General features: G+C 56.9%; 3 protein-coding genes across 4 annotated transcripts; 2 read left to right on the top strand and 1 right to left on the bottom strand.

The window, feature by feature from the left end:
* Positions 1–416: 416 nt before the first annotated feature.
* HINFP (histone H4 transcription factor) lies at positions 417–18,532 on the top strand. Of its 2 annotated transcripts, XM_086861057.1 has the most exons (11): positions 417–4,871; positions 5,347–5,407; positions 8,050–8,132; positions 14,506–14,732; positions 14,881–14,992; positions 15,411–15,563; positions 16,050–16,127; positions 16,219–16,339; positions 16,441–16,579; positions 16,695–16,819; positions 17,353–18,532. In XM_086861057.1, the coding sequence occupies exons 2-11, from the start codon at positions 5,367–5,369 to the stop codon at positions 17,864–17,866; spliced, it is 1,593 nt and encodes a 530-aa protein (XP_086717183.1). In that variant the 5' UTR covers positions 417–4,871; positions 5,347–5,366; the 3' UTR covers positions 17,867–18,532. The 2 variants fall into 2 exon arrangements, with proteins under 2 accessions (XP_086717183.1, XP_023797211.1); XM_023941443.2 differs by lacking the exons at positions 417–4,871; positions 5,347–5,407; positions 8,050–8,132 and adding an exon at positions 13,660–13,972.
* POU2AF2 (POU class 2 homeobox associating factor 2) lies at positions 1,581–13,030 on the bottom strand. Its single transcript, XM_086861058.1, has 5 exons — positions 10,742–13,030; positions 8,741–8,850; positions 5,084–5,126; positions 4,125–4,423; positions 1,581–3,481 (listed from the first exon to the last, which is right to left on the bottom strand). Exons 1-5 carry the CDS (start codon positions 10,749–10,751, stop codon positions 3,083–3,085), a joined length of 861 nt encoding a protein of 286 aa, XP_086717184.1. The 5' UTR covers positions 10,752–13,030; the 3' UTR covers positions 1,581–3,082.
* Positions 18,533–19,540: 1,008 nt separating the features above from the next.
* LOC147649490 (complement receptor type 2-like) lies at positions 19,541–20,767 on the top strand. Its single transcript, XM_086860977.1, has 4 exons — positions 19,541–19,604; positions 19,863–19,997; positions 20,156–20,323; positions 20,436–20,767. Exons 1-4 carry the CDS (start codon positions 19,541–19,543, stop codon positions 20,765–20,767), a joined length of 699 nt encoding a protein of 232 aa, XP_086717103.1.
* Positions 20,768–23,316: the final 2,549 nt, after the last annotated feature.

The raw sequence follows: 23,316 nt of genomic DNA, 5'->3' as shown, positions 1-23,316 counted from the left end.
CACCCAGAGATGCAGTGAGGGCACACAGAGGTGCAAGGAGGGCACGGAGGTGCAGAGAGGGCACCCAGAGATGTGGGAAGGGCACCCAGAGGTGCAGGGAGGGCACCCAGAGGTGCAGGGTGGGCACGGAGATGCAGTGAGGGCACACAGAGGTGCACGGAGGGCACACAGAGATGCAGAGAGGGCACCCAGAGATGTGGGAAGGGCACCCAGAGATGTGGGAAGGGCACCCAGAGATGCAGGGAGGGCACCCAGAGGTGCAGGGAGGGCACCCGGAGGTGCGGGGTCCCCTGTCACCCCCCGGGCGGGGGTCGCAGCACATCCAGCCCGGCGGGAGCGCCGCTCGGTGCCCGCGGAGCCCCGTGCCGAGCCGGGCAGCAGCCGATCCTCCCCTGCCTCCTCCCGCCCTCCTCCCCGCCCTCCCCGCTCCCTCCTGCCTTGGCAGGCGGGATCGCCCGGCTGGCGAGGTGACCCCGGCGAACCCCGAAAGCCCCGGAGCGGGGTGTGGGGGCCGGCGGGGGGACAGAGCGGGGCTTACCGGACATCCCGAGCCGTAGCGGGCAGCACCTCCGCAGGTGCCCGGAGCAGCAGCAGAGGTGGCCCCGGCCCCGGCCCCACCAGCTGCCCAAGGGGGCCAGAGGAGTCAGGCTCGAAATTTGGGGCGGAAGGGACTTGCCTGCCTGGTGGCGATGGCAGGTGGATCCCGACAATATTATTGTTTTATCCCTACGGGTATAAGTTTGAGTTTTTCTCTCCTAATGCCAAGTATTTAAAACCTCTAGAAACCAATGATTTGACAATCAATGATTGCGCGATACTTTCAATTTGAATATTCAAAGGCTCCACAAAATGGGCTATCTTTTTGTGAAACTGAGCACATCCCCATCTAGCAGAGGGTCTGGGGGAATAGGATTTGGTGGTGTCACCCTCCCCAGCCTTTGCTTTTGGGACATTTGCAGGGTTTTATCCATCTTTCCCTGAATGAAGCAGATGCCTCCAAACCAGTTCAGTGTTTTTCTCTCAGATGCACAGGCTGGGCTCCAGCCCTCTCATATTTCATTTGCTACCTGCACTGAGCACTCTGCAAGGGTCTGTTTTGCTTTTTGCACATTTTTTCACGTTTTAAGGCTAAATTCTGAGGATTTGGGGCCAAAATGGCAGCGGGCAGGTGTGGCCTAACAAAGAGGCTGCCCTGGGCACCCACATGGCTGAAGTTACCTGAACCCCCACTTCTTCCCACAGCATTCCCTCCCTCTGCCTGGATGCTGGGCTCACACTGGAGTTTATTTGTGTTTTCCCCCCGTTCAGGCTGTTTGTCTGTGCTGCACAAATCAGCTTTTTCCTCACAAGCCTCAGTGCTGGCCTGCCCTGGGAGCTGCAGGTGTGGGGTTCAGTGTGTGGCTCAGACTTTTGGGGTGACCATCCCTTCACAGCACTGCTGTAACCGGGTTTTTAGGCTGCCTTTAAGCTTTTCCCTGGGGACCACAGCCTCTGCCACGGGCAGGGAGTCGAGACAGAGAGCAGGCCAGGCTGTTAATCATCTACCAGCAGCTCAGGCTGGCTGTTGTCACGGCCGAATCTTTTCTTTTCCTTTAAGTTGAACAAATAACACTTGATTTCTGCAGGGAGTGAGGCCATTCCTGGCTCTGAAATGTGCCCCTGCAGCTCCTGGTAGGCCAAGCCTTGTCTGGGACAGCTTTATAGGGACACATCCCAGCAGGAGAGGAGCCCACCTGCCCCGGAGCACAAAGGAATGCGCTGGGCGGGGAAGGGGGGCTCACCAAGGAATTTGGGATCTGAGACCTTGCCCTTACTTGGGCTGCTCCCTCCTGGAGCTGCTGTGGGTGCTGCAGCCCGGGCAGGCTGCAGGGATGATGTTTAGCCTGGAAAGCAGAGAGCAGAGCCTGCAGGCTGCCCAGCTCCAGCCCTGGAAGAGCTGGATGCCTTTGGGAAACACCGGGCAGCTGAGTTCTGGCTGTGCTCAGGGCTTCACAGCATTTCCAGGCTGATAAAAAACCCTGCCTGAGTGGGTCAAACACTTTCAAGGCAGCTCAAAACCCTGTTCCTGCTTCTCCCTGAGAGCCTGATGGCAGCACAGCCACAGCAGCCTGGTGGCCCTGCTCACAGCAGCCCCTGGCAGAAGGAATAGCTGTGGTGGTCACTGGGATTCAGCCTGGCCGTGGTGCCAGCTCTGGAGCCGAGCTGGACTCAGGTTTGGGGGTGGCAGGGCTGGCTGTGGGGCCGGGAGAGCTGCAAACACCCTGAAGTGATCGGGGAACAGCTCTGGCTGGGCAGGGGCCACCCCAGGAGGCTCCACACCTGCCACTCGTGGGAGCAGAAGGGGCTGGGAAGGCTTCAAAGGCCCCACCAGCCCCAGGATTTGGGGAGAAAAAGCAAGGAGGGATTTAAAGCGTCTCATTCCTCCACACTGCCAGGGGCTGGAATGCTCCAGAGCCTCTTGTTCCTCTTGTGCTGTGGGTGCCAGGCTCGGGGGCGAGCTGGGGCAGGGGGGGTGAGCTCTTCCCTGGGACAAAGCAGCCGGGATGTGCTGCCTCGGTCAGGGCTCCCCAGATCGGTGTGTTCGTGTGTGCAGAGCTACCTCTAGTGGCCACGGGCCCCGGAGAGTGCCCGGGGCTGGAGCTCCGGGCAGGGAGGGGGCTCCGCGCTCCTGCAGGACAGAAGGGATGGAGGGGAGGGGGCTTTGCAGCTCTGCAGGTGGCCGCGGTGGCCACCTCGGGCTCGGGTCAGCAGCCAGGACAGTGCCCGCACCCTACAGAACCTCCGAACCATTCCGGCTGGAAAAAGCCCTCTGAGAAGGGATCCTTGTTGGTAGGAAAAACCTGCGGTGCGCAGACGTGTTTCAGGCTGGGTGTTTTACTTGTGGCACGGTGGGACAGGGGGAAATTCCTTTCGCAAGGCACCACTCTGAGCTAATTGTGGCGTGTCCAATGATTGTATTTCTAACCAGAGCACAAAGCATCACGTTTGAAGGAGCAGTTTAGGAAAGAGCTTCAATAATTCAGTAATTCAAAACCTGCTTCAATAATGGTCTGTTTCTCTTTCCTCCAGCTCTTCTCTCTCCTCAATAAGTTCTCCTGCCTTCATAAGTCCCCCAGAGGGCACTTCCATCCTCTTTAGCCCAGGCAGAGTGGTCAGGAAGGTGTGGTGGCTCCGAGGGCTGCTCCGGGCACAGGTGGCTCATCCTGGAGGGCTCGTTGGCCACGGCCATGAACGGGGACAAGCTGTAGGGCGAGCTGGCAGCGTAGCTGGGCGAGTAGTGGACGTCTTCAAGGGGGTGCAGAGGGTAGGGCTGGGTTCCAGGGATGGCTGGGCTCCAGCTTGAGCCACGGAATGGGGAAACACCTCCGGATTCGGGCAGGGACGGGCAGCTGGAGCTGGCAGGGAGCGCCTGCAGAGGGTCGGAGCAGGCACTGTCAGACTGGCTGAGGCTCTCGGGTGAGGTCTGCTCCCAGGGCTCTCTCTGCAGGGAAACAGGGAGAGAAGGCAAGGAAAACCCTTAGGAACAAAAGGCTGTCCTGGAGGTAATGGAACATCCACCCCTGGGAACGCCCAAAGGGTTTCTGTGGCTCTGGAGCGGTGTTTGGTGTTCTAACTGTGCAAGGAAACATCCACCCTGTCAGCAGTGGGCAGGGTCTGCATCAGTAGGGCTGACCAGCCCTGATCCTGCAGGATCCAGGAGCTCTGTGGTGGGGCTGTGAGTGGAGCTGGCACCTGGGATAGGGACAGGCAACAGCCTGCAGTCACCAAAGGCTGTTTCTAGAAACTCAGGGAGGGAGGGTTTCATAAAATCATGGAACGAGTGTCCTGAGTTGGAAGGGACCCACCAGGATCATTAAATCCTGGCCCTGCACAGGACACCCCAGCAATCCCCCCCTGTGCCTGGGAGCAGGGTCCAGTTCTGAGCAGAGTGGGCTGTCTCCAAGGATGTCTCCAACAGGAAGAGGGAACAATCAGATGGAACCAAAGAGAAAAATCTTCCTCCAGAGCCCTGCCCCACCTGCCATGGCTGCTCCTGTGACAGCCACATCCTTCCCCCCCGTGACTGAACCCCACATTTAAATGGGGTGACCTTGCCCTGGGGCACAGAACCATGAGCCACTCACGAGCAGGAAGGGCCCCGTGTCGCTGGGGAACGGTGGCAGGAGAGGGGCCACGGCCGGAGGGTTGAAGAAGGAGCTGGTGCCAGCTGGAAGAGGAGGAGCACGGTGATCCCCGAACTGCTCGCTGAGATAGGGCTCCAGGAGTGCTGGGTAGCCCTGGGGGGAAGAGGAGTCACAGGAGAAGGGCTTGGAGCCCAGAGGGGAGGAGTAGACATCACTGACAAACTGCTTGGTGCTGTGGAAATCCAGCTCGGTTGGGAAGGATCTGCGGATGCCGTAGAAACCAGGCGGGGTGGGTGAGCCTGGGGGCCAGAAAAAAGGGTGGGAAACTGTAAAGAAAATTCCACCAACTGCCACAGAACCATGGGCACCTCTGGGGGTGCAAAGCAGAGCCCTTTTCTCTCCAGCATCACCCAGGAATCCATCCTGCCTGGACACAGGGCATGTGAGCCCAGAGGTGCCTTTGGTTCCATCTGGTGAGCTCCATCTGCAGCAAACCAAAAGTGTTTGGGAAGCTTTAAATAGGAGGGCAGGGAGATCGAGGTCAGCTCAGCTAGGCTGTGCTTCTTCCTTGCTCTGCTACAGCCCCTGGGGAGGAGGCTCCAGCCTCACTCCGCTTTCCCTGCCCGAGAGCTCAAGGGATAAAACAGGTCAGCTCCTGATTTTCTGCTTTCCCTCTCCAGCTCCAGGGAAAATGGGAAAACGCAGGAGGAAAAGGAGGGATTCTGTACGGCTCCTCTGCTAAAAGAGGTGGGAACTGCTTTAATTACTCTCTTTGAGGATTTTACACGAAATTATTCCTGTTCTTTTTTGGATCCTTTTAATTACTTTCCTCCTGGGCTCTCTCTGAGGGGTGGCCCCGCTCCGGGGCTTGTTTCAGATCCTGTGCAGGAGAGCAGACAGGGCTGTGCCAGACCTCCCACCCACATGGGAGGTGTTTATCAGCAGAGGGAAAACCTCACCTGGCATTTGGCCAAAGGGTGACTGCGCTGCGCTGGTGCTGCCCTGCAAAAGATAAAGAGATGTTTGAAAAAATGCCTTTCCAAAGCAAGGCAGCTCTCTGAGTGTAATTCACGTGCATTGTTTGAGCCTGGGAAGGGTTTAACTCCATGATTTCCTCGGAGGTATTAACAGATGTAGGCTAAGCAGAGATTTTGAAGGTTTTGTGCAGAGCTGATAAGAGGAGGAGTATCAAGATAAGTGGCTTCTTCCTCCTGTCCCACAGGGTCCCTCAAAGCAGGCAGGATGCTGAGGAGTCCTTCTGGTGTTGGCACAAACCAGGCAAGGTGAGATCTGAGCCCCTGAGTGGCCAAAATGGGCAGATTCCAGCCCATGTTCGAGCTCAGCTGTGCTGGGTCTGCTGCCCCAGAGCTGCTTTACCTGGCAGCACAGGCAGCCTGGGTGGAAAGAGAGTTCCTAGATCCTGTTTGGATCCTACAGCTATGGTTATGATAATAATAACATTGTTATTAATCATCATCCTCTCCTCTTGGTTCCCAGGTAGAGGAGAATTACCCCTGGAGTGACCCTGATGCTCCCAGTGCTTAATTCCTTACAAAGCACCCTGGCAAAGGCATCTGCTCCTCTGGGATCCCACTGAGTCCTGGTTTTGGGAGCTCCAAGCCCCCAGATCAGGAATGCAGAGCCCCCAGCTGTGCTGCTGTCAGCTCTGCTGTCCCCTGGCCGCTGCTGGTGGCACTCTCTGTCCAGTTTGCATAGTGCAAACAGGAGGTTCCTGCCATAGCAGGCAACCAAATTCAGAGGTTTAGATTTGAATTAAATTTGCCAGCTCTGAGGACTTCCTTCTGCCGAGGGAAGGGTTGCAGCTGCTCAGGGCTCCACCATGGAAATGAGCTCTGAGCCTGCCCAGGCCATGGGGGCTGCAGAGGTGACAGGAGGTGACAGGAGGTGTCAGGAAGGAGCCCCTGGGCTTGTGGACAGTGTTGGTGTCACACGGGCAGGGCTTGCACCTGTCCCCAGCCGGAGCCATCACATGCAAATCCAGGTCCTCTCTCAGCAGCCAGGTCCCAGATGCTGCCCAGAGGACGAGGAGCTGCAGTGATGGGAGCTGGGATGCTCTGCTGGAGGGACTGGAAGGTCCCTGGGCATGGCTGGCAGCCTCCAGCAGGGATCATTTCCAGTTACCAGAGCATTTAATCTTTGATCCTGTCTGTTCAACAGCCACTGGAACTGCCTGGCTGTGTGTACACACCTGTGGTGGAGAGTCCCAGAGGTGCCAGGAGCTGCCAGGGCTTTACCTGCCCGAATTGGGGTGCAGGAGTCTCTGCTGCAGCCCATCCTTGGCCTCATCAGAGCAGAGCCCTGCGTTTCATTCCCCTCCTTGCCCCTTATTTGCCTTAATTGAGACCCATTAGTTCATTTCCTTCCTTTCCCTGCCGTGGGAACGGGCAGCCTGGATCTCCTGCAGGTCTGTTCAGCCTCCCTGGGGCCCACAGTGTGTCCAGCTGTTGATAAGCTTGGCCTCAGCCTGCCCTGCCCATGGCCAGACACAGATCCTGGCTGGGATTTCTCCAGAGAGCTCTGCTGCTTCACTGCCTCCTAACTCACCTATAAATCTGCCTAAATTTAAGGATCCAGCTCAAAATAATGACCTGGCCCTGCCTTTTGGCAATGCTTTGGCTTCAGGGCATCACCTCTCTGGGCTCACTGTAGTGGAGCAGCTGAAGGAATGAAAATTCTCCAGGGAAGCTGAGCCTGGGCTGGGCACTGCCGAATGTGTCCCTGGTCTGAGAGTGCTGCTGGGCACTCAGCAATGAATTCTCTTTAAACCACAGCATTGCAAGTGTTTCACCTGTGCAGGTGTCCACTTCCACACCTCAGAGAAGACAGGAACCCTTTCACCCTGCAGGGAACAGCTCCAGGTTCATCCCTGTGCAAAGGAATAGCCAGAGTCTCCCTAAAGCCCAGGGCAGAGTCCCCGATTTTGTGGGGGTTTCCTCACACCCTGATTTCCCATCACTCGATGTCTGCAGGGCCTGTCTGTCAGGAAATTGCTGAAATTGTTGAAACCTCATCCCAAAGCTCTGCTCTGCTGAGCACTGACCTTCCCTGCTCAGCACAGGCCTTCTCCAGAGGCCTCCCCTGGCACCAACAACGGGGCCAAGGGATTTTTTTTGTTTTTGTTTTTCTGGAGCAAAGATCACCCTCAAACAAAAGATGCAGCTGAATTACCCTGCATCATCAACAGCCAGAGGGGTGTTCAGTTATCTGCCCCTGGCTTTGATTCTGGGTTGTATTCTGCCAGACAAACAGAGCTGCACTTCCAGCTGCTCTTTTCATGATACGTCCGAGCAAATACGGATGTTTGCCCTGCACAATCATTTTTTGTCTCTGGTGGGGAATGAGCAGCAGGGCTGGTTTTGCGTCACACAGAAACGCACAACTGCTGGGCCCTGCAGCACAAAGCCAAGGGCAATAAAAGCAAGGAGGATTTTACGGTTCCAGGGGGTTTCCTTTGTGGCTGTTGAAGCTGCCGCCTCCAGAGAGGGAGCAGGTAAATGGTGATATCATCAACAGGAGCTGTTTTCTCAGCTGCTTCCCGCTGCTCCCCAAAAAACTCATCCTAAATGTCTGTCTGCTGGGAGTGTGTCCTCCACAGTGACTCTCCATGGCTCATGGGGCTTCTGCCTTCCTGCAGCAGCTGGAGCCTGTGGGGATGGATCTGTGGCTGGATTTTGCTGGGTTTGGTGATTCCCAATCCTGGTTTGGTTTTTTTTTCCCTGCCTGTTTTGTTGCACAGGGTCAATGGGCCTGAAAGTCACAGTGAGAAAAACACTTGCAAATAAGTCCCTGTGAGGCCTCTTCAGCCAGAGGTGAATGGGGTATGGGGGAACAAAGCATCAGAACTCCCAATTTGTGTGTCCTGCTGCCAGTGATGTGGGGCTCTGCTCCTTCTCTCTCCTTCCAGGACACAGTTCCAGCTCCCCCTCCTCTGCCAGTGTCCCAGAGCTCCCAGACAGCCTGGAAGGGAGGAGCTGCTGCCCAGCAAAGGTGAGTGCCAGGAGCAGCCAGGGAAGGATTTGTTGTGCCACTGGATGCCAACACGTCCCAGCATCACAATATCGTGTCCCCTTCTGGGGACAGCCTCGCTTTTCTGGCTGGCAATTGAGAAATAAAACAATGTAGTGTAGTAGGACTTGGGTTTCCTGTTGCCATAGAACCACTTTAAGAGGAAATCATCTCTTCCAAGCTGATGCTTGGCCTCTTTCCAGCCCATCACATCCCTGCAGCTCCCCTGGCACTGCGAGAGGAGCTGGAAGGAGCTCAGCATTCGGGGAAGAGCAGCTATTTTCAGGGCACTGACTTGTCCAAGTGCAGCTTGGAAAAGGAAGTTGACTTGGGAAGGTGTCACACGTAGGATGTGAAAGGAGAAAGGAATTTAACATCACTGCCATGATTTAGAAAGGAATTCGAGGCATTTAAGGTTGACAGATATAAAAACCAAGGATCCAGCAGTGATGTTTTGGGGCAAGCATTAGTGTTGCAAATGTTTTTGCTGTTCTGTTAATACTGGCAGTGCCCCGAACGCTCTTTAAAGCAGAGAATGGGATGTTGCGACTTGATGGGGTTAAAAAAGGGGGTGGGAGGACGGGACTCACGCTGAACCGGGAGCCGCTGCTCTGCCGGGATCGCTTTTCAGCCAGGAGATCCTTGACCGTGTGTTTCACTCGCACTCCTTGGTACACCCGTTTGCCAAAATCTGCAGGGGCTGAGGGAATGCAGAGTTCAGGGAAAGCACAGAGCAGCTGCAAGAAGCAAATTCATCACCTCTGTGCATCGAGTCGGGGAGGAAAAATAGAAATCTGCAATTATTAATAGAAAATCATCCCTTAGGAGCCCGACAGCGAGAGCAGAGGAAAGGCTGATGTGTCCTATCCTTTCCCTGCAGATCCCTCCCTGCCTGGTGGCTTTGGGCTTTTGTTTTTCCAAAAGGAGCCCCACATTTCCCCTCTGGGTCAGCAAATGTCTGTTTAACTGCTGATTTCAGCAGAGGGGTTCAGCCCTTGTGGAGCTGCTGGCTCTCCCAGCACAGCTCTGATCCCATGGAAATGCCTTGGATGGATGGAGTGGCTCCTCTGAACCTCCAAAGGAGAAAGGAGCTGCCTGCTCAGCCTGTTTTTAATTCACAGCAAACACAGGCAAGTCCTGGGGGCTCTGTTTTTATCCAGGTTTTTGGGAAGGCACAAAGTGTCCCTGCCATGGCTCCTGGAGGGTTTGGGCCTGTTTTTTTGCCCTGGAAAACAGCTGGGAGGCATCTGCCCTCTCCCTGTCCTGGACTGAATTCTGGGAGATGCTGAGCACAGAGGTTTTGGCACAGATGGAGAGCTGAGGGACAATGACAGGGACAGCTCTTTTATCCTGGCCTGAACACAGAGCTCGCACCTGTGGAGCCAGGGAGGAGTTTCCACCCGGGCTTTTATTGAATTATCCCGGAAAAAAATCTCCCTAACTTTGAAGCTAATCCCTTGGAAAACACACAGCCACGCTCTCCTGAGGGAGAACAAACTGCCAGTGCACAGATGATGTGTTTGATCTCTAGGATTTATCATTTGGCTCTTCTCCTCTTCAGGATGTGTCCCTTGGCTCCGTTTCTGGTGGCATTTTGGCCCCAGGTGCACACACAAGGGGAGATGAGAGGGTTTAAACAACAGAGGTTTAAACAACAGAGGTTTAAACAACACACTGCTGGCTTGGCCTTGCCCCAGATAGGTGTTTTTGGGTTTTTTTTGGGTAATAGCAGCTGCAAATTTGGGCAAGTGGAATTTTGTTTTGGTGTTTGAGTGCTGACCAGAGAGATCCAGCCAAGGCCAGGCACAAAGCAAACACAAAGCAAGGGAGAGATTCCCAAAAATGAGGTGAGGATGAGAGTCTCGTACCAAAAAGCAACAGAAGTGGCCAGAAATGGACATCAGCTCTCACAGGCAGAGCAATTCCAGCAGGTCTGACGCTCTGCAGGTGTTTTCCTGACACCTTTCCTGTGGTCTAAAGGCATTAGGAAAGCACTTCCATGCCCCTCTGCTTTTAAACTCTGTTCTGTGCTCTTGAAATCACTTCACTCACATCCTCTGTCATTCCTCCACCAAAATTGTTTTAATTAAGCAACTCTCAGCCCTCTAACCCTGGTCTGAAGTTATCACACAACTGAACCTGCTGCTCCCAGTGAATTATCCAGAGGCATCTGATGCAGAGCTGTCAAAACTTCAGAAAAAAAAAAAAACAAACCAAAAAAACAACTAAAAACTTCTGCCACTGGCAGCACTGGGGGAAGAAAATGCTAATTCAGGCCTGAGTTTATATCATTTCCAAGCAAATTGAATCCAATTTCACATCACTTTGATCTAACTGCCTTTTGAGAAAAAAAAAAAAAAATTAAAAAAACTGTACTGTGAAGGAATATAAATTCAGTCTGGAGAAGGCAGAACATGCTAATTGATACTATTAAATTCTTGGGACATTTAAGATGTCACATGTCTATTTTAGACAATTTTTCTGTGGGGTTTTTTTTTCAATAGGAGCCCAAGGACATCACAGTTTGTTCTTTCCCTGATATTGCCATGAATATGTCTCAGCTTGTGAAAATCTGAGCTGCTGGAACTCACCTGTTTCCATTGTTGGTGCTGCTGACGAGTCCCAGCTCCCAGATCCTGCAGGGATTTGGGGAAGATCTGTCCCTCATGAGCTTCCCAGAGCAGAGTGAAGCCTGTGCTCATAATTCCCTGGGAAACTTCCAGCTGAGCCTGGAGGAAATGGGTTTTCTAGAGTTTAGGGATGTCTCCAGCACCATACCTCGCTTGGGATTTGCTTAAATGCAAATTCCTGGATCTGTGTTTCACTCCACTTTGCATGGTCAGTGTGGGTCCTTCCCCAGGAGCCTCCTTCCTGTCTGAGCTGACATTTCATGGATGAAAACCAGAGGTTTGTGGACAGAAAAACCTCGGGGTGAAGTGCAAGGCTGGCAAGCCTTGCAGGGAGGAACCATTTCCTCACAGGTGAGGAATCTGGCAGGAAAAACAAGCCTTGGGATGAGCATCTTCTCCTGTGGGAGTGTGAGATCCCCATGAGCTGCTGAAGGCCTCACTTGGGCAGGAATTCTGCCTTTCTGAGACCCTACAGGCTGCTCTGGGCTTTCCACACCTCAAACTGTGCCTGGGAACCCAGGAGGGGGTCCCAGATCCATGAGAGGGATGGGCAGGAGCATCCCTGGGTTTGGCTCCCTTTTATCAACTGAGGAGAGGGAACAGCAGCCAGAAAAGGAGCTCCTGACCCAGATTTAAGGTTCTGGTGGCCAGAACTGCTGTGGCCACTCCTCTGTGGGCAGCAAGACGTGATTGTGCAATGTCCTGATGCCTAAAAACAGAATCCAGACAAAATTCAGAGAATAAAAAGCAGTTCTATTTATTGAAGGAACTTCAGGTACATTTAGGGCAGACAAAGCCCCCACACGTCACAGGTTTTGACACTTTTCTAAGTTTGGTCCATTTGCACATTGGGGGTTCATCGCCCAATTCCAGCTGCAGGGAATGAAGGAATTTCCCCCAAGTTTGCTTCCCCCAACTCCCTTTTGTTTCCATCTCTGTGGGCCTGAGGCAGTGAGGTGTCCTTGATTGCCAGGCCTGGAGAGGAATTGTTGTGTGTGCCCAAAGTGGGGAAGCAGCAGCTCCCAGTGTGTGTGGAGTTTGGAGTCACACACTGAGGAATGGCAGGAGTACAAATGTACGACAAACAGAAAAGCTGAAATCCTAAGGCATCAATCTGAACCAAGGAATTAAAGCCTTTAAAACCACTGAAATCCTGCTTTGAGGCATCCCCACATTCGCTGTTGGCCTTTTCCCTGCAGCGTGGCAGGCACAGAGGATCTCTGGGCTGTGCAGCAGGCCTTGTGCAGCTTTGCTGTGCTCATCTGGCAGGGGCAGGAGCAGCCTGGCGCCGGGATGCTGCTCCTAATTAAATCTCTCTCCTGGTGGAGTCTGCTGCCAGCTCGCGGGGCCATTAGGTAAAATCCTGCCCTCCTGCTCCTTCCATGAGCTCTCCCCAGAGCTGGCCTGGAGATTAATTCGGCCTCTCACGTGGCCTGCCTTCCTGGGGAAGGGTTGTTTTTTTCTTAAAGTGTAATTATTTTTTAAGTGTAATTATTCATTCCCTTCGGAGGAAATGATAAAGTACCAAGAGCAGCAGCAGCAGCTGGCCAAGGCAGATCTGGAACAACATCCTGAGTAATTCCCAGTTTTTTTAACCTGGAGAAACACTCAGGTTCTCTGCCTGCTCGGGACAGGGAGGACATCACACCATGAACACTCAAACCGCTGTGTGCAGAATCTTTCCCAATGTGTGGATGGATTTATATCTAAAAACATCTCTCTTTTTGGCCCTTCCATTCTTTTCCAGCCTTTCCAGGTGCCTGGGATTTGGCTGGCAGGTGCCAGAAGGGGCAGGAAGCACCAGGTGGGCTAGGGCAGATGGAAAGTGGCACAAAAAGAAGTTGGTTTTGCTCTGTCAGCACTGGGCTGCGTTTGCCAGCTGCCTCCTGGCACCCTGGGCTGGATATTGTTGTACTTTGGTGAGGGTATTCAGGTTAAATCCCAGCCTCATTCCGTGTCTGCTCAATCCAGGTGTTTTCTGTGCTGACTGCAAAGCAATGACATTGAAAACGACCAAAAAGAGAGAAAACAAAAGCTCGGCCAGGTTTCTTTGAGATGAAAACCTCTTACTTCATGTTTTCTTTTCAGAAATCATCAAACCCACAGATCACACCCGGATTTTCTGGATAGTTTGGTGGATTTGGGCACGTGTTTTCCATTCACATCGGGGCAGAGCTGGGGTGTGTGGTGGGATTTGCAGAAGCCATTGTGTGCTGGCACGACACGCTCTGGGCACGTTCTGTACAGCCCCTTTTAAAAGGGGTTTCAAGCCTTTAAAACACTTTTTAAAAGGCATTTACCTGTGCCAAAGCAAACTTTGGGAATTGTGATTGTGCTTTGTGTACCAAAGAGCCTGGGACAGCAGATGGGACAGTCAACATGTGTTAACTGAGTCCGCTGACGAAGGAGCAGAGAGAATTTGTTGCATGATCTCCCAGCAAAGAGCTGCAGAACAGCTGGGTTCAGTGTTGGCCAGGATGGATTTTCAGTGTGAGGACTCGTTTGTTAAGCAAGGAATTGTTCTGGAAGCACCAACAACTTGGAATCATGGAATGGTTTGGGTTGGAAGGTTAAAGCCCATCCCGTTCCATGTTCTGTGGGCAGGGACGCCTTCTACTATCTCAGGTTGCTCCAAGCCCTGCCCAACACCTTGGGCACTTCCAGGGACGGGGCAGCCACGGCTTCTTTTCAGAGAAGAGCGCTCCCGGCTCCTGGGAGAGGCTTTTCCCAAAGCCGATCCGGAATTCATGCCGAGGCCCTACAGAACGTGGGAACCTGTGTGGCACAGCGCTGCTTCCCGGCGGGGCGGCGCGGCCGGCGCGCGCAGCCAGCGGCTTCCTGCGCGGTGATTGGCGGCCGGCCGGGCCCGGTCCGCCGCGTTCCGGGTCCCCCGCGGGGCAGAGGCGGGCGGAGGGGCGGCGGGGCGGGGGTCGCGGCCCCGCTCTCCCCGAACCGCGCGGGTCCCGCCGGGCTCGGGGCCGGCTCCGGGCGGCGACGGGAGCGCTGAGCGGCCCTGCGCAACGCCGGCCATGCCGCCCGCCCGTGCCGTCGGTAAGGGAGCCGTGGTGCTGCAGTGCGAGTGGCAGCAGTGCTCCTTCGTGGCCTCGGAGATGGAGGAGTTCTGCGGGCACGTGGCGCAGCACCTGCAGGAGCACCTCCCTGGCGAGCACCGCGACGAGGTGGACCCGCTGGGTGAGGCGCTGGGGAAAAGGAGGCTCAGCGGGGCCCTGCACAAGTCCCTGACAGGAGGGGCAGCCCGGGGAACAACGCAGGACATGGAAAATATCGTCAAGTTGTGCCCGGGGACGTTCAGCTTGGACATTTCTTCATGGAAAGGGCGGTCAGGCCTTGGCAGGGGCTGCCCAGGAAGGTCTGGAGTGCCCATCCCTGGAGATGTCCCAGGAAGGGCTGGAGGTGGCACTCAGAGCTCTGGGCTGGGGACAAGGTGGGGATCAGGTACAGCTGGGACTCGCTGATCTTGGAGTGTTTCTCCAACCTAAATCACTGATTTTTCTGACAAGTGACAGCTTCTGGCCTTTTTTCTCCTCTCCCTGAGTAGAGCAGGGCTGCAGGGCTGGGACCTCAGGAGAACACGCCTGGTGTTCGTCCACCTGCAACAGCTGAGCTTTACCTGGAGAGTAAAGTGACTTGGAGAGCAGAACTGCTTGAGAGAGCCTTGGAGCTGTGTGTCTGTGTTGCAGAGGAGTGCTTTGTTTGTGTTCCAGAGGAATTCACGTGCCTGTGGCAGGACTGTGGCTTCTGCTCCCCGGAGAGCTCGGCCAGCCTGGTGCGCCACGTCTACTTCCACTGCTACCACACCAAGCTCAAGCAGTGGGGGCTGAGGGCCCTGCAGAGCCAGGCAGACGTCAGCCACTGCCAGCTGGACTTCCAGAGCCGGAATATCATCCCTGAGATCCAGGAGAACTTCCTGTGCCTCTGGGAGTACTGTGAGGTGAGAGCAGGGCGCTCAGTGGGGAAGGGGAGGTGCTGCAGATCTCCTGCACTCCTGCACAGCTGCACCGCTGCTGGCTCTGCCTGGAGCTGTGTGGGAGCATCTGGGCTTGTTTTGGTCTCTTTCACTCTGTCCCTGTTCCCCTCAGAGGTCGTTTGACAACCCCGAGTGGTTCTACCGGCACGTGGAGGATCACAGCTTCTGCTCCGAGTACAAGGCAGCAGGGAAGGAGAACCACGTGGTGCTCTGCGGCTGGAAAGGTTTGTGGGAGCCTGCAGGGCCTCTCCAGAGAGGTGGCAAATGTGGTACAGGGGAGCAGGAGTCAGAGAGCTCCTTGAGCTTCACAAATAGGTGTGCGTGGTTTTAACCATGAAATATTCCCGCAAAACTTCCTTCAGGGAGTCCAGCTGAGTGCTTAGTACAGAACTTCCTATTTATATGTAATCAGTACCTTGGAGAAAAGGCTACAGCTGATTTATTTTTTATTTGGATTTTTTAAATTAATTTCTCCCGTGTTTGTCCAATTACCTTGTCTGCTTGGGGGGGGCACACTGGTTGCACTGGGGTGATCTCCCCCTGCTCTGTGGCGATTTTGGAGCCTTGCTGGCCAAAACAGGACGAAGAAGCTGCTATTCTGTGTCCCGTGGGAGGGCTCTCAGCTCTGCTGTCCTTCCCCAGACTGCAACTGCAGCTTCAAGGGCCGCTGCAAGCTGCGGGAGCACCTGCGCAGCCACACGCAGGAGAAGGTGGTGGCCTGTCCCACCTGTGGGGGGATGTTTGCCAACAACACCAAGTTCTTCGACCACATCCGCCGCCAGAGTGCCCTGGACCGTAAGTCCTGGGGGCAGGGAGGGGCTGGGGGGGTTCTGGGCTGGGTATTTGGGTTGCTGGAGCTGCCAAGGGCAGGGTGTGCTTGGAACAGCCTGGCTTCTCTGCCGACTGATGGGAGCCACAGAATCCAGAATCATTTAGATTGGAAAAGACCTTTGGGATTGAGTCCAACCTGTGATTGATCCTCACCTTGTCAGCCAGCTGACCAGGGATAGGGGCTCTCCCACCTCCCTTCCAGCATCTGGTCACCCTTTCCATGAAGAAATTCCTCCTGATGTCCCACCTGAGCCTCCCCCAGCCCAGCTTGAGGCCGTGTCCTCCAGGAGGTGTCTCCTTGCAGAGACAGGATCGGAGGCTGTTCCTCCTGTGGGGCCCCAGGGCTGCACAGCTGGGTTTCCAGCCCCCTGTGCCACCCCTCCTCACTGCTCTCTGTGCTGTTGTCCCTGCCCTGACCTCTCCTGTCCCCTCCCTGCCCCGCTGCTGCAGAGCAGAGGTTTCAGTGCTCCCACTGCTCCAAGAGGTTTGCCACGGAGAGGCTGCTCCGCGACCACATGAGGAACCACGGTGAGTGAAGGCCCCTGCTCCCAGCTCAGCCTCTGCGGGCTGTGTGCTCTGCCCTGCTCTGGGGTGACGTTTCTCCCCGTTCTTGGCACAGTGAACCACTACAAGTGTCCCCTGTGTGACATGACCTGCCCGCTGCCCTCCTCGCTGCGCAACCACATCCGCTTCCGGCACAGCGAGGAGCGCCCCTTCAAGTGTGACTACTGTGACTACAGGTGAGAGCCAGGCCTGGCCCTCTCCCCAGACCTCCCAGAGGCCTCTGTATGTGTGTGTGTGTGTGTGTGCTGCAGCTTTGTCCCTCACTCTGTGCTTCCAGCTGCAAGAACCTCATTGACCTGCGGAAGCACCTGGACACGCACAGCAAGGAGCCGGCGTATCGCTGCGAGTTTGAGGCCTGCAGCTTCTCTGCACGGTCCCTCTGCTCCATCAAACTGCACTACAGGAAAGTCCATGAGGTGGGAAGGCAGCAGGGCTTGCATTGCTCGTGATACCCCGTGTGAATCTTCTCTGAGAACTTTGTGTCTCCTTCCCTGCACGTGTGGGGTGCTGAGGTCACTCTGTGTCCCTCAGGGTGACTCGGAGCCCCGGTACAAGTGCCACGTGTGTGACAAGTGCTTCACACGGGGGAACAACCTCACTGTCCACCTCAGGAAGAAGCACCAGTTCAAATGGCCCTCGGGACATCCTCGCTTCAGGTACTGCTCACCTTTAGCTCCTCAGTACCTTCTCTCCAGCGCAGGACGCGGCTGGAGCTGCATCCTGCCCTGTGCTGGTGTTTGTAAATGTGTTCAAAACCCTTTGCCCAAGGTTGGGAGGCACTGGGCAGTGAACGCTCAGTGGGACCTGAGCAGCTGCAGGGCAGTGGTGCCATCGCTGCTGCCTCTGGTGGCACTTCTGAGCTTGGCAAGGGCCAGGTCCAGGTGTCACCCTCTAGAGAGATCAATCTTGTGACAGAAACCTCTGCTGCACCCTCTCTTGGAAACTCCAAAGGGTTTCCAGAGCCTGAAAGCTGGGAGGGGAAGAGGATGGACTTGAAATGCTGCCAGTGAAACAGAGTGGTGGAGGGAGATGGGCTGGGAGGTGACTGAGCCTGGCACAAAGCTCAGGAGCTGCCACATGGGGTGTGGGAGTAGGGGCTGAAACCTTGGATGTTGAGCCCTTTCCTTGGCTGTTCCCCATCTCTTGGGTAGGGGAGTGTGCCTGGCTGACCCCTCCTGTCTGTGCCCAGGTACAGGGAGCACGAGGATGGCTACATGAGGCTGCAGCTAGTGCGCTACGAGAGCGTGGAGCTCACAGAGCAGCTGCTCAAGGACAGGGAGAAGCGTGGGGAGGCTCTGGATGGCTCCAGCAAGTGCGTGGTGCTGCCTGAGGGCGAGGGAAACCTGCAGGGCATCCTTCTGGAGCCACCAGCAAACCCTGCCCTGGCAGAGAACAGGATCTCTGAGCTGCCTGTGCCCCCTGCCCTGTGCTCTGCTCCCAGCCCTGAGCCAGCACAGCCAAGCCCCTTGCCAGGAGCTGCTTCCTCCTCCTCCTCAGAGCAAGGAGCCGGCACCACAAGCAGCCCCATCATCCGTGTGGTGAACAGGACCAACGAGCAGGGCCAGAGTGAGACTGTCTACTACGTGATGGCCAGCACGGCCTCGGAGGAGCAGGGCACGGCACCCCTGGCTGTGGAGCTGGAGGAGAACGTCATGGACAGGCTGCAGAAAACAGCTGAGGAGCTGGGAATCCAGATCGTGTGAGGGGCTGCCTCTGCAGGAGAGCTGAAACCTCCTTGGTGGGGGTGGAGGAGTGCTTGGGGAGAGGGCTGGGCTTGTCTTCAGCCCAGGCTCGCTGGCTGCTGGTGCTGGTCAGCATGGGGATAGGGGAGGGACAGATCTCCCTGGCGTGAATCAAGTGAGCTGAGCTGGAAAGAGCTGTCTGCCTTCTCCTTTTGGGAATTAGGGCCTATCAAGCTTCTCCCACCCTTCTGGGAGGTTTGGCTGAGGCCTGGCAGGGTGGAGTGGTCACCAGCTGTGCCCTCCTGAGCCTGTGCCCCAGGCAGGATGGTGTGTGGAGCACACACTGGTGCTGAAGCCTCTTCCCTGGGAACACGTGTGGCCCTTGGCAGGCCTGTCCTGCCCCATCCATGCCTTCTCCAGGGGATATCATGCCTTCATCAGCACTTCCTGCACACATGTCCTGTCTCACCTGATGCTGCTGCTGGTGTTTGCCTCCCTGATCCCACAACCAGCGCTGGTCTCAGGGAGGACAGTGCTGGAGGTGCTGTCCCAGTGCAGCACTGGGACACTGGGAGCTTCTTGCTGCTTTTGGCATCCCCTGGGTGTCCTCCCCACATTGGGGTTTGGGCTCCTGCTTGGGCAAAGTGTCTTTTGGCAATTGAAATAAACGTGGGGCTGCCAGGCCCAGCAGTGTGTGGTGTGTTTTCTGTGCAGCCCTTTCCCTGCCAGCCGTGCTGTGCTGGGAGGTGGGCACTGGGAGAGCTGCAGTGTGGGAGGTGGGCACTGAGGAGCTGCCAGGCTCTCCTGGCACTGTGCAGCTGGCACTGGAGTGTGCTGCTCCCCAGAGGTGGCACTGGAAGGCCAAGTTTAGTTCTGGCACTCGTGTTCCTGCTGTGGGGCTGGGTTTTGCTGCCTCCCCCAGGGCTGTGTGCTGCCTGCTCAGGCCTTTTTTGAATACAGGGAGTAGCCTGGGCTTGTGAGCAGAGCCAGCTCATCCTCTGTTGAGCGATTGGACAAGGATAGTGTGAATTTGGGGTCCCTGGAGTGCCATTTAGACCCTCCCTGCCCTGTGTGTGGAGGTGATGTGCCCAGGGGGACACAGAGATGTACCTTGCTGGTCTTGGCTGGACACTGGCTTTTCCCCATTGTTCCTTTCTCAAGCAGCTGAGCAAAAGCAGTTGGAATTCTGAGCTGCTGGGGGAAACCCAGCACCTCCAGGGGAGAGGCAGAAGCTGACAGCACACGCTGCTGGAGGATGCTCCTTGCTCCAGGCAGAGCATCCCTGCCCACTTGGTGTGGCCTTGCCCAGCCTTCCCATCCCTGCCTGGCCCCTGCTCCCTGGCCTTGGCAGAGCTGGGCTGAGGATGCCTTCGAGAGAAGGGCCCCATGCCAGGTTTGCATTGGCAGCACTTCCAGCCTGGCCCTCTTTCCAGCATGGCTGTGCCTGCGTTCTGCCGGGTTTGGGTGCGGGTGCTGGGTGCTGGGAGTGTCCCTTTAAACACTGGGTCCAGGCAGGGTAATCTGCCAGAGATTATCTGCTGGGGAGAGGATTGGCATTAAAGGGAATGTCTCCTCCCTTCCCCCATGTCCTGCAGCATCCCCTGGCCTGGGATGTGTGTGGAAACCAAGTTCACTTTCTCCTGGGCGAGCAGAGAGGGGTCTGTGGTTGGAGGGGCGAGGGGAGGAGGGCAGAGGATGGCACTGGGCCTCCTCTTCCTCACCGTGCTGGCCACGCTCGCCTCCTGCCAGGACCCAGAAGGTAACAGGGGGTTTGGGAGATGAGGGGGTTTATGGGGTGCCCCAGAGCTGCTGGCACCTGTCCTGCCCAGTGAGGAGCAAGACCAAGGCTTGGCACAGGGGACGTGGGAGCTGAGGTCTGAGAGGCTGCACTCCTCACCACAGCAAGGGTTGGGGTGGGCTGGGATGAGCCCCACACCTCCCTGTGGGGCTCTGAGCTGCTGGGAAAGGTGTCCTCGCCCCCCAGCCCAGCTCAGCCCTGCCTTGCCCCCCGGCCCAGGAGACCTGGACACTTACTGGTCTGGCACGGCGCCCATCTGCGTGGGGGGCTGCAAGGGGCGGCACAAGGAGCTGAAGAGGAGCCAGTGTGGGAACGGCAGCTGCTGCTGGCTGGGCTACAAGTCCTTCTGCAGAGGTAAAGCCCCAGGGAGAAGGACGGGGGACCCTTGGGGACGCTGCTGAGCTTTGTGCCACACTCCCGAGTGCGTGTGTCCAGCAGCCTGGGGCACCCAGCCTTGTGTGTGGCCAGCAGGCTGCCCAGGCTGCCAGCCCCGGTTCCATCCCTGTCCGCAGTGAACTGCGGGCGGCCCGAGGCGGATTTTAACTCGGTGGTGCACGGGAACGACTGGTGGGTGGGCTCCGTGGTGCGCTACAGCTGCCGGCCCGGCTTCCTGCTGCTGGGGGACCCTGCCAGCGCCTGCCAGCCCGATGGCCGCTGGACCCCCAAGCCCTCCTGCCTCCGTGAGTAGCCCGGGTGTCGCGCTGAGCTCTGCCAGCGGCTGCAGGCACGTCCCGAGCCCTCCTTGCCCCGGGGCTCCAGGCGAGCCCCCCGCCATGGGCTCTGCCCCTGCAGGGATCTGCCTGCGCGGCCGCATCCAGCTCAGCGAGCGGGACATCGCCGGCAAGTGCTCCTCGTCCTGCGGCAGCCAGGAGCACCTGGGAGCCTTCCTCAACCGCGGCTGCATCAAGATCTCAGCCTGTGTCACCAAACTCTCGGGCTGGCCCCGCTGGTTCCAGCGCTGTGACATCTGCGAGTGCGACTGCCACGTGCCCTGCGGTGAGTCCTGGAGGTGGCACTGCCCGGCTGAGCCTCGCTGGGCTGTGGGGGAGGCTGGCACTGAGAGGTGGGAGCTGCGAACGGCTCCAAATTTGCTGTCTTTGCTCTCCTCAGGTTCCTCCAGGTAGAGCTGGGCCACCCGGCGCTGTGCTCGTGTCTCCATCGCTGTGCTCTGTCATCCGAGAGGGGAAGAGATGTTCTGCACTCGCTCTTGCAGGGCTGGCTCGTCCCAGGACTCTCCAGGGCAGGGGATGCTCTGGGAGCAGCCTGTGCTGGGATCTGTGTGTGTTTCCTGCAGCTGGGTTTGGGGACAGTGGTGGCAGCACCCGTTTCCCTGGCTGCTTCCCACAGGAGCCTCAGATCCCTTTTAGGGGGGAGACAGCACCTGTGCCTGTTACAAAATACCTGTCCTTCAGTGCTGCAGGTTGGGATTTCTCCCTGTCAGGTAATTCCAGCTGAGAGGTGGAGCTGCCCTCTGAGCTTGCTGAGGCCAGCAGGAGTGTGACATCTGCCTCCTGTCCCCATGCCACAGACAGAGCAGCCTGGCCAGGGCTGCAGCACCCACTGCTGAGGGGTCCAGTGGGTCAAACTTCCCGGCAGCCTCCCTGGGAGTGCAGAGTGGAGAAAGGTCTCATCTCCCAGGTGGAAAATCTTTCCTATGGGCTGCTCCATCCACTGGTCCTGCTCCTTCCAGGGGATCTGTGGTCCTGCCCTAAGTGCCCCTTTCCCCAGGGGCTTCTCCTCACAGCAGCTTGGGGCCACAAAGGGAGAGATTTGGCTCCAACCAGGAACACCTCTGTGCCCCTTGAGGACATCTCTGGCTCCTTAGGAAGCAGCCATGGAAGCAGCTTTATTCCCCCAGGGAAGGAGAGGGTGGTCTGGAGCACGTGATGGCATTGCTGGGGACGCTGGAGGACCAGCCATGGGTCATTAAAAATATATTTGCAGGGAATCACACAGCTTTTCCTATCATGCAGAGGTTCTGCTGCCTGCTCTGTCCCTGCAGCCCTGAACACAGATGACAGAACCAGGACAGGCTCCCTCTGTCACTGTCCTGAGCAAGTGAGCCACCACGGGGACATGGCTATGGACAAGGCCACTTTGGGAAGGTCCCAGCTGGGGTTTAGAGGGATGTGAATGTGTCCATGGCACCAGGCTCCATCCCTGCTTCCTTCCACCTTGAAATGACTTCATGGCCACCAGCTTGGGCCCAGCTGAGCAGAATGGGGTTTGGCATCGATGAGGTCATTCCCAGGCCCTCCTTCTGCCCCCCTGCAGGGAGGAAGGGCTGTTTGGCACTGCGCAGAGCAGGCCTGGGCTGGGACCTGCTACCGGGGACTGCCCCAGGCATGGGAGGCACCCACATCTCTGCTGGGTACAGAGAGAACTGGGTGAGTCCCACGTGCCTCTTGATCCATGACAAGATGGTTTTAGACCTCCACGAAGAGTTTGGCTCCATGGATAACTCCTGGTGCCCTCCCCTGGCCCAGCTCCCTGGTCATTTCTGCCTGGATCCTGCCCTGAGATCTGGCCCAGCGATGTCGCCCTGAAAACTCAGCTTCTGAGCTTGCTGACATGGTTTTCTAAAGACTTTCCCAGGACAGTAGTAAACATAGATATGTGTACATTCTTTCTGTTACATGTCTTGTGATGGACAGTGAGAAAGTGTTATCCTGACCATCCAATCCCTGGCCGTGGTCAAAAACCTATAAATCCTAGGAGGAAAAATAAACTCTCTCTTCTTTTCACCACACCTCGACCTGTGTCCGTGTGATCTATTCATCTTCAGCGGCAACACAGCCCTAAGCTGGCGAGGGGCGGGGAAAGCTCTCCTTGGCTCAACAGATGGTTTTTTAATTAATACTTTTGCTGGTGCCACTCATTTCCATATGTCTTTCGTGTTTAAGTGCTGTGGTGGGTGAGAGGTGTGAGTAACAGCGAGGAGGGAGCCAGGCGTGGTGCTGGGGAGGTGCAGGGGGATCCAGGTCCTGCAGGATGAGCTGCACCAGGGAGGGTGTGCTGGGAGTAAAACCCTGCAGGGCCAGCCCCCTGCCATGACCCTTTGTGACCAGCTGTCACCCATGTCAATGGCTGTCCCAAGCCATTGCAGCCCGGGTGGCACCCCGTGCCTGTTTTGGGGTGTCTGTGCAGAGCTGGAGTGGGTTTAGGGTGTGTTGGGCTCACTCAGGGGGGTCTGGGCTGCGGGGGCAGTGGGGGGAGCTGCGTGGGCTGTGTCCCAGATGCGAACGGGAGCCGGCACTGGGGTGCAGGGGGGTGCAGAGGCAGGGCTGGCCAAGCCCCGGCGTGTGCTCGGGGATGCTCCGGGCCTGCTGGCAGGCAGCGAGAGGAAATAGGGCCGGTCCCTTTAAGAGGATTTTTCGCTGCCTGGCAGCGCTGCCCGCCCGAGCAGCCCATCCATCCATCCATCCATCCTGCCGCCCATCCTGCTCCCCGCCCGGCAGCACCGGCCGCGGGGCTGGCAGAGAGGGGCGCCCCCGAGCAGCCCGGCCCGGGGGGCTGCTGGCCACTGCGGGGCTCCCGCTAGCCACTGCGGGGCTGGGGCCGGAGCGCCCCCCGCCCGCCCTGCCCACCCAGCCCCGCGGAGGGATGGGGAGGAGACCCGGGCCGGGCACCCGCGGGGGCAGCGCCCAGCCCGGCTCCCGCCGCTGAGCGCCGC

The sequence above is a fragment of the Cyanistes caeruleus genome, chromosome 23, assembly GCF_971803275.1.
Source record: "Cyanistes caeruleus chromosome 23, bCyaCae1.hap1.1, whole genome shotgun sequence".
Lineage (NCBI taxonomy): Eukaryota > Metazoa > Chordata > Aves > Passeriformes > Paridae > Cyanistes > Cyanistes caeruleus.
This window is presented reverse-complemented; position numbering and strand designations above follow the sequence as displayed.